Source organism: Athalia rosae, chromosome 6, assembly GCF_917208135.1.
Source record: "Athalia rosae chromosome 6, iyAthRosa1.1, whole genome shotgun sequence".
Taxonomy (NCBI): Eukaryota; Metazoa; Arthropoda; class Insecta; order Hymenoptera; family Athaliidae; genus Athalia; species Athalia rosae.
In genome coordinates, this window is record NC_064031.1 from 2,020,689 (window position 1) to 2,029,663 (window position 8,975).

The 8,975-nt window shown below is 38.5% G+C and overlaps 2 protein-coding genes across 2 annotated transcripts; both read right to left on the minus strand.

The window, feature by feature from the left end:
- Positions 1-1,091: 1,091 nt before the first annotated feature.
- On the minus strand, positions 1,092-3,205 carry LOC105691734 (G-protein coupled receptor Mth2-like). Its single transcript, XM_048657126.1, has 5 exons — positions 2,359-3,205; positions 2,186-2,264; positions 1,954-2,105; positions 1,727-1,889; positions 1,092-1,653 (listed from the first exon to the last, which is right to left on the minus strand). The coding sequence occupies exons 1-5, from the start codon at positions 3,203-3,205 to the stop codon at positions 1,320-1,322; spliced, it is 1,575 nt and encodes a 524-aa protein (XP_048513083.1). The 3' UTR covers positions 1,092-1,319.
- Positions 3,206-3,314: 109 nt separating this feature from the next.
- LOC105691733 (G-protein coupled receptor Mth2-like) lies at positions 3,315-5,677 on the minus strand. Its single transcript, XM_012410421.3, has 5 exons — positions 4,339-5,677; positions 4,155-4,233; positions 3,944-4,095; positions 3,688-3,850; positions 3,315-3,619 (listed from the first exon to the last, which is right to left on the minus strand). Exons 1-5 carry the CDS (start codon positions 5,144-5,146, stop codon positions 3,367-3,369), a joined length of 1,455 nt encoding a protein of 484 aa, XP_012265844.2. The 5' UTR covers positions 5,147-5,677; the 3' UTR covers positions 3,315-3,366.
- Between the last annotated feature and the right edge of the window lie 3,298 nt (positions 5,678-8,975).

The window sequence follows — 8,975 nt, forward strand, 5'->3', positions numbered from 1 at the left end:
GTCTCTTCATCAAGATCATGTAACGGTGAGATGAGAAAATTGTTATTTCTCTCGTTTTATTCAATCGAATGCCGCGTTCTGCGAGTTTTTTCTGCTCAGTTTTTTGACATAGACGCATTTGGTTTCATTCACTGTTTCAATTTTTGTCCCTCAATTCTCAGTTTCACAGCATAATACTTCACACACATGTTTAGAGTTTTTTTTTCAATCTACGAATTTTTCTCACAGAGATATCTCCACTTTTCTGCTCCAAAGATCAAAAAATTGGCGATAACTTGATCAATTTTATAGATAGACCAATTTGGCTTTCAGATTTGGATTCCTGAGCTGATTATACGTGAGATTACTCTTGAGAAGCCAAAAAAAAATTCGATTTTTGAGCAAAGAATAAATCATATTTTTAATAGGGTTTAATATGCTTTTCTTACGTATTTTGAGATCAGAAATCCGAATCTGGAAGAAAAATTTACCTATCTCTAAAATTGACCGAGTTATCGCCAATTTTCAGCTTTTTGGGGTCAAAAATAAAATATTGATTTTTTAGTCTATCTTGATGTAATTTGAGCTCAGGAGTCCGAATCCGAGAGAAAAAATGATCTATTTTGAACAATGACCGAGTTATCCCCATTTTTTCGCATTTTTTCGCATAAATTTGAGGATATCTCGAAGGGAAAAAATCGTAGCTCAATTTGGACGACGGATTCGTGTTCCTGAGGTCAAAATACATAAGAAAAGTGCCATACGATCAATTTTAAAAAATAAAAATTTTTGGCCAAAATTTGAAAAAATCGTAAGGGGTACCCCTTGGAAAAATCTCAAATTTTGGGCAAAAATTTTTATTTTTTAAAATTGATCGTATGGCACTTTTCTTACGTATTTTGACCTCAGGAACACGAATCCGTTGTCCAAATTGAGCTACGATTTTTTCCCTTCGAGATATCCTCAAATTTGTACCAAAAAATGCGAAAAAATGAGGATAACTCGGTGATTTTTGCAGATAGATCAATTTTCCTCCCAGATTCGAATTCCTGAGCTCAAATTACATTTAAATAGACCAAAAAACCAAGTTTTTATTTTTGACCCCAAAAAGCTGAAAATTGGCGATAACTCTGTCAATTTTAGAGATAGATTAATTTTTCTTTCAGATTCGGATTCCTGAGATCAAAATACATAGGATTATCATATAATACTCAATTGATAAAAATGTTAATTCCTTACTCCAAAATTGTTAAAACTTCTAGAGGCACCGAACTGGTGAAACTCAAGCAAAGGAGAGAAGAAAAAATGAGAAGATCCTTCGGCTCTTGATTTCCAAATTATCATTTCATCGTCATCGAATTGTACTGTTCGTCGACAGGTACTTGGATAATATTTGATGGCTGTGTCGAACTCAATTCAACGGAGGTACTCGAACACGGAGTAATACATTTGTTGCCTGCGATCGGAATATTATCTGCAGTAAATTTTTTCAAAAGCGATCGCTTCACGTTCTCTTTCCACAAGAATAAAAAAAATATAAGAAACGATTGAATCATTTCGGACACCATAAATATATCGGTGGATATATCGTAATATGCACGCGTGAATAACCAGCTGATCCAAATTATCAAATGACCGCCCATTATCACGAAAAGTTTCACGTGCAAGTTGAACCTGGAAAGAACGAACGATTTTTGTAAATGGAAAAATATTTTCCCCTTCTATCGTACAAAGTAGACTTGCCAACCATTGCTCATCCTTTTCATGGTGTTTGTTAACCCCTCGTGTCAGCTCAGCAGTTTCTTTCCTTCGATATTTAATCTTTAACGTAGTGACCGTGTACATTATCGTGTTGGTAATTAGAATTGATAGGAGTAACATGATGTCGCCGTACCATCTTAAATTTGGATCTGCGAAACGAAATTAAACATTGAAAATCAGAAATTTCGTATCCGAAGCGTTTTCTATACTCGCCAACCGTCTCGTCGCTAAAATATGGAACAAGTTCCGTCATCAGAATCCAAGAAATGGTCACAACTGCGGGGCTGACCCAAGCGTACACCGTGTACCAGACGAATCTCTTTTTTTCGCTTTCCTTTTGGCTAGATTCGGCGGACCGAATACTCCTGGAGAATCGAAAGAATCGGTCGCTCGTCGATCTCATCAATATTTTTAATGAAAAAATGATTTCAGAAACTCGACGTACCGAAATGTCTGCCAAATGTTGTAGCTCATGACGTTCAACCAAAGTGCGCATGTGAGGGAGAAGTAAACGGCGCCGCACACTGTGGTGAAAAATTTATTCAACGATAAGATAAAACGCAGGATGAAACGCGGAAAAGTATCCGTGATCTGATTTATCATAAATTCATTTCTCACTGAACAAACTGAAGTACGGAGTCAGTGGTCTGGACGTCGTGGTCAACAAAGCTCCCACAATAGAGACGTAGAGAAAAAAGTAGCTACCGATGTAGCATCTGAATATGAGTCCGTGAAAATTTTTTAATTTCGGAACGACCGTGTAGCCGATGAAAATAATTAGCATTACCAGAGCTGCTACGACCGTGCAAAATAGATGCAAATTACTCGGCCTAGGAAGAACATGGCAGACCTTAGCCATGTACACCGTGGAGCCAGGGCGTCTGAATATGCAGTAATGTCGAAAGTCCCATTTAGTCCTGGCGTAGACCTCGGCGGGATAATGAATCGATCCGTCGGTCAATACCTCGAAATCCTCTTGCAAAGTCCACGGTGACATCCAACCGTAATCGCAGGGTTTGTCGTAGAGAAAATGGGAATTATTTTTCGAAAATACCCGAGTATCGTTTTCGTCACCGATGCGGGGTATCGCAACTCTGGACGAAACGTCCAGACCGATTTCGTCCTCGACACAATCTCCGCGAAAACTTGCCATTCCCATCGGACAGCAGAGCGTCAAACATGCTTTGATATCGCATAGACAACCGAAAACTTTATCTCCACTTGACCACCTTTTATTGGCTGGAAAATTTTCGCCAAATTTTTCCACCGTGTCGAAATCGTCGGGCGACTCACCGGTCAGTTCTAACGTCGCGTTTGGCGGGCATCGATCGTCATTCGATAAGCCCGATCCGATCGAAAGCGATAAAACGATCGCGAATAGTAATTCGGTCCACATCGCCATTGGACTTCGCGTTCGCGACTGAGATGATTTTCTTGAAAAAGTAAATGAAATCAAATTTACCATGAGATAAGAAAACCGCGAACCCGCATCAACTCTGTATATCTACTGTCAGTTCTATTTTCGTATAGGGAAAGATGGTTAAAAAAAAAAAATAAAATCGTTGTACAGTGGATAGCGAATACTACAGATCTTTATTCGGTCTACCGATAGGAAAAAGTACAAGATTAATAAGAGCTCGAGGGTAGTGTAGACAAAGAGGTGCTTCCGGGCGCCAACGCCCTGCGAAATCTCTTTCGTATGGATCTTTTGACGTTTTCTTTCCATAAAAAAATTATCGCCGTTAAAGAGCATTGCAATAATTCAGCTAGCATCAAAATATCCGTTGACAAAGTCGAGTCGGTACGAAAGAACATCCAGATAATCCAGACAATTAGATTACCTCCCATGACGTAGAACAATTTTATGTGCAAATTGAACCTGAAAGAATTGTTTTATTTTCAAAAAAATTTTCCCTCATCATTCTTCGCGTACACGTACGTACGTACCACTGCTTGTCAACTTCGTGATGCTTATTAACGCCGGATGTTAGGTGGGCCGTATCTTGCTTGTGTCTTCTGATCGTTAGAGCAGTAGAAATGTACATGATCGCATTTGCTATGAGGACTACAGTCAGTAATCCGATGATGATTGACCACCTCAGATTTACATCTGAAATGAAATGAAGATGAGTTTTCCCTTTTTCGATCTTCGAAGATTTCGTCCGTTTTCATTTTTTTCTATCTCTTCTCCTTTTCATCCTACCGATTGTATCGCTGTGGAATTGAGGCACCAAGTAATTAACAGCCGTCCAAGTTGATGTCATAGCAAGTGGCAACAACCAGGCGTACATCGCGTACCAAAAGAAACGTTTCCTCCCACGTTTTCTACCATTCGGATCCACGGATGACAATCCCCTGGAATTTAGGTGGAATAAAATTCTTGAGAAATGGATCTCTTTCTCTTTTAAACTTACCGAAACGCTCTCCAAATATTGAAACTCATTACGTTCAGCCAAAACGCACAGGATACGGCACAGTTCACAGCGCAGAATCCTGCGAAGAAAATTCCTTTCAATGACTATGAACGAATTCGTTGCAGAGATTAGCGAATTTCGGTGGACGAAAAAGAAGAGAAGAAAGAAAAGATGTATTAATTACTGAAGAAGCTGAATACGTTCGCGTAAGTCCTCGACTCGGTGGTCGCTTGGGTGGAGAGTTCGCAGATGTGGAGACTTATGTGGGTGGCGATGTAACAACGAAATATGAAACCGTGGAAGTTTTTTAATTCAGGTACGATAGTGTAACCGATAAAAGTTGCGGTCATGAAGAGACAAGCTATCATGACGACGGTTATTTGCATATAACTTCTTTCCGGAAGTATGTGACACACTTTTGCTAAATAATTGGATGACTTTGGTTCACGGAACAAACAATAATATCCAAATTCCCAGCGATTTCGTCCTTCTTTATTTGGATCGAAAATCGAACCGTCTTGCAACAAGGAAAAATTGTCCAATAACGAAGGCTGCATCCATCCAAGATCGCAAGGTTGATCGATTGAGAGATAAGAAGTTTTTAGGGGTACGTTATCTATTTCGGTTTTGTTATCTATTGATGTTCTGATTCCAGGCAGGAAATCGGAAGTCGCATTGTCTTCGACGCAGTCACCCTGAAATCGGGCCATGTGCAACGAGCAGCAGAGTGTTAGGCATGTTCCCAAGTCGCAGAGACACCCGAAAACTTTACCGTTAATCGACCATGTCGCGTTCGGTGGAAATCTATCCGTACCATATTTTCTCAAAGACGCTAAAGAGTCAGACGAATTTACGGTTAAATCGACTATTTCAGTTTCAGGGCATTCTTCTTTTAGCAAACCGTTGATTCCGAATGTACAGGTGGAAAGTAATGTGATTATCACTGCTCCGATAAGATCCGATTTCAAACTTTTTTTAACTGTTACATCCATTTCGAACCACGGTCAATGTTGTACTAGAATATTAACCGTCCACTATTATCTTCTTGTAGACGATACAACCGGCAATATGCTATTGATGTTCCACCGCACACCCAATGATTGTTATACCGGATCGCTCTGCAGTCTTATTGTACAGGACATTGTGGTAAAATGTTATCAAGATTCAAGAGATATTAACGAAGATGAATTACCTTGAGTTTATCTTTGAGTTCGATCTATAATTAATACCTCTGCAAAGATTAAATTTCTCGAGTCACTGTATTCATTGAATGACAAAAATTCTTTTTTATTTTACTCATACAAATGCAATCCTCGTCAGTCATTCAATCATTTTTCAGGATAAAAATTTGCCCCAAGGCAGAGATCAAAGGTACCACATAAATCAGGTTTAATTTGTTTGTACCAAGTATTGTGTCAACGATTTTCAGTTAAAGGGGTGAAAAATTATTTAAGGGTTGAATGGGTGTGGTGAGGAGTGGGGGCATAGTTGTCTTCATACTTATCGACTGGACTCGTCCGAAAGTGCAGCGGATTCCGCGGGTAAGAAGTGCACTTTTTTTTCATCGTTTTTTTACCATGCAGGCAACAGAATGCACGTGATTTTACCTACCGATGAATACCATTATGTCCCATCGTAACATTTATGCTTGGTATACACAATTATTGAACTTTTTTGCGAATTCAAAGTTGAATCAAGATTAATTAATTATTCTGAGTACATAGAATTCGCTCCGATTGATAATCGATGAATTTAATTTAATTCTGGCGTTTTTCAAGCTTGCCAATTGAATATGATAAAATTTAATATTTTCATGCAGTTAAACGATCATTTCAGTTTCTATAAAATTTGTTTTATCGTTTTATAGAGATCCGCTTACGAGTAAGGGTTTGAACGATCAGATGTAAACGAATTCAAATAAGTTTGGTTTGGCGCGCCATCACGTGGTATCGCCGAAAGCAGCGCCGCTTCACTCGAGGCTGGCTGGCCAGAAGTTCGTCGCACTTCAAATTGTGCAGTTCGTCTCCACGCGACTCCGTATTAAATTCATCATATCTCGTTAAATAGAACCTGAAAAGTTACAGAATCAGCTGAACAATTAGAAGAGTGATTCCGCTTAATCTGGATGCAGAAAAGTGAGTAAATCAACCGAATTAAAATCGTTTTATAATAAATCAAAAGTTGGTGTTCGCCACATGGCGCTTGAGTCGAGAAACTTTTGAACTCTTCCCACCGCTTGTGCATTTCCGCGGGTTGATTTGAAGTGCATTTGGATATCTGGAAGCTGTTGTTCCCCGGATCTTTGAATATTCTGCTGTGAAAAACGGTTAGTTGTGATCTCAATCATTTCATACTTTACAACGCATTTTGTTGCCGCGAGCCTGACTGTACCTCCATCTAGATTTCGATTCAAGGACGCGGTTGAGCCGTTATAAACAAGTGAAGCATCGGGGTTTGTTATTATTTCGAATCAGGGTCAAAATTCGTTTGCTTCATATTTTTCCACATTAGAGACGCGTTATTTTAGTTCGTTCGATAGTTACTGTGCATCAGAGGCCAAGTAAAGGTCATAATGTGTTATTTTTCTGTTCGCTGCTCGACGAAAAGAATACGACCGCAGTGATTTGGAACAGCGGTTTTTATTCTTAATTCATTTTGCAGTACAGAGGCCAGAGTCTGCAGCATTGCAACTGCACATACTGCACATCTTTAACTGCAGAGAAGTGCATCAAAGCTAGACAAGACCTCTGGAAACCATGGTGAGTTTGGAATTGGATAATTTTTTTCCGATCATTGATTGAATTCACATCTAATTTTTAAACCGATTTAGACCTTTACCTACTTTATTTATCGACATTCTTTTTATTACGAATTACAGTGTACAAAACCACTGAACCAGATATGAAGTTGTATAAGTAATACAAGTTGGCTGTATGCTATACAAAAAAGTGTCCGGAAGCTGCTTGAACAAGATCTCATCATGTTTTTAGCATCAGCCTTCGTGGGAGCATCGCATCAATCTTTCAGCTCACTTGAACTACAGTATTCGTCAGGGAGGCAGAGAACTCTGGGTAAAATCCAAGACCCCTGAGCTTGGGAACCAGCTCGGGTCCGGTCTTGGTACTGGCAGCGAAGGTGAGTCTTATGCATTTTGGTTTCCTCGACTTTTTTGCCTGCTCACACGATGGTGAACGCTGGCAATCGGGTCGTTGTATTTCTTTTATCATTTCCCCATTCCTTTATTTCAATATACCACGTGGCGTGGCGGTACTATGGATTTTGAAATCAATTTTATTAGCTCAGGTAATTTTATAGTTTCGATTGTTTCTGAGCATAGCACACGTGCACTTTGTGTAGAGTGAAACTATAAAATTCTTTTGAAAAATCAAACAGTCTATCAATCATAATTAACGAGATTAGGATGTCTAATCATATGAAAATTTTTCTTCCCCCAGACTAATTTTGCCACTGTTTATTTATTTTGGTGCTAGATGAATGGATTACATTATGATCTCAATCTTTCTTGTAATATCTTACTTGTAGTATCTTCAACTATTCTACTGAAATTAGCTCCAAAGATTATTAAATTATTTCAATGTCTAGAAATCATTAAGAGATTCTGCTAAATTTTAGTATGAATTTTGGCCATGAAGCAAACACACTTCTTCTCAAAATTTAAAAATATAATATACCCAACAGGTTTTTTTTTTTTAATTTTTTTCACATGAAGAAAATGATAGTAAGTTTTTGAACGAGATACCACGGCAATGAATGTGAGAACGAATCTTTGGTGTGCCGGCACACGTGTGGCTGTTTGTTTCTATCGCATGTAAATTCTTTTCTTGGATAAATATAGGTGAAAGGCAGGTATAGGTAAAATCGTTTATCGCGAAGGGTTTTCACTGTGTGAATGTGTGAATTGTATAGTTTTAACCGTTGGGTGGGATATGGGAGGCAATAATGGGTAGGTAAGGTATCGGTAATGAACTCAATTTTTTGTTTCCACAGGAATTTCAAGTGATCAATTTAATGCAGATTGATAGAATTACATTTTTCCTTATCCTTTCAATGATTTACGAACCTTAACTCGATATACTGAATAAAATTTTTTCTCTTGTTCTCAATATTTATTGGTCACTTGAATTGGGCAAAATGCGTCCACCTAGCTCTCCGTACCAGCCGTGGTGCATGGAAGTAAGGTGGATGTTGAGCTCGAAGACTTCGCGCCGAAGAGGATCACAGACCGCCACGCCACAAATTTTTACCTTCCTCCTTTTCCATTCCCTTTGCTGATTTGAAAAGTCATGTCCCTGTAAGGGTCGCGAGAATTTTATAAAAGAAAACAACTAGCGTGACTTGCCACCTTGCAAGGCACTTTAAAAAATTGTCTGATTTTGGTAATGAGAATATGTACTGAGAAATTTTCTTTACAGGATTTTAAAGTATGAAAAAGTCCAAGATTTGTCGCTGCATGTGCGCGCGGATTTGGCACTTGAAACAAACATTAAACCCAACAAACTATTAGTTTGTAGATACTAATGAAAAACTTTTCTTGCAGATTCTTAGTTTTGATACTGACCAAAATATCTTTCTTTCAGATTCTTATTTTTCAAATGTTAGTTTTAATATAATACATGCAGCTCGGTAGTTTTGTTTCCAGGCTGTCTCTGGTCACTGATGTTTTGCAGTTAGCTTTATGTTCCAGGAATCAGGACGATCTATACGTTATGTTTTATCATCATTTTCACCCTTAACATGATTTGTCTTTCCAGGGTTGGCTGTGTATAGTCTTTGTATTGTCACCTGGATTTTAATATAGAA

Excerpts from the sequence above, each read along its gene's own strand:
- LOC105691733 (XM_012410421.3), bottom strand. The coding sequence starts at position 5,146 with ATGGATGTAACAGTTAAAAAAAGTTTGAAATCGGATCTTATCGGAGCA. Across the intron at positions 4,234-4,338 it reads GAACGTATTCAGCTTCTTCA|GATTCTGCGCTGTGAACTGT; the intron begins GTAATTAATACA and ends TTTTCTTCGCAG. Across the intron at positions 3,620-3,687 it reads CACGAAGTTGACAAGCAGTG|GTTCAATTTGCACATAAAAT; the intron begins GTACGTACGTAC and ends CAATTCTTTCAG.
- LOC105691734 (XM_048657126.1), bottom strand. The coding sequence starts at position 3,205 with ATGGTAAATTTGATTTCATTTACTTTTTCAAGAAAATCATCTCAGTCG. Across the intron at positions 2,265-2,358 it reads TCCGTACTTCAGTTTGTTCA|TGTGCGGCGCCGTTTACTTC; the intron begins GTGAGAAATGAA and ends TTTTCACCACAG. Across the intron at positions 1,890-1,953 it reads TTTTAGCGACGAGACGGTTG|ATCCAAATTTAAGATGGTAC; the intron begins GCGAGTATAGAA and ends TTCGTTTCGCAG.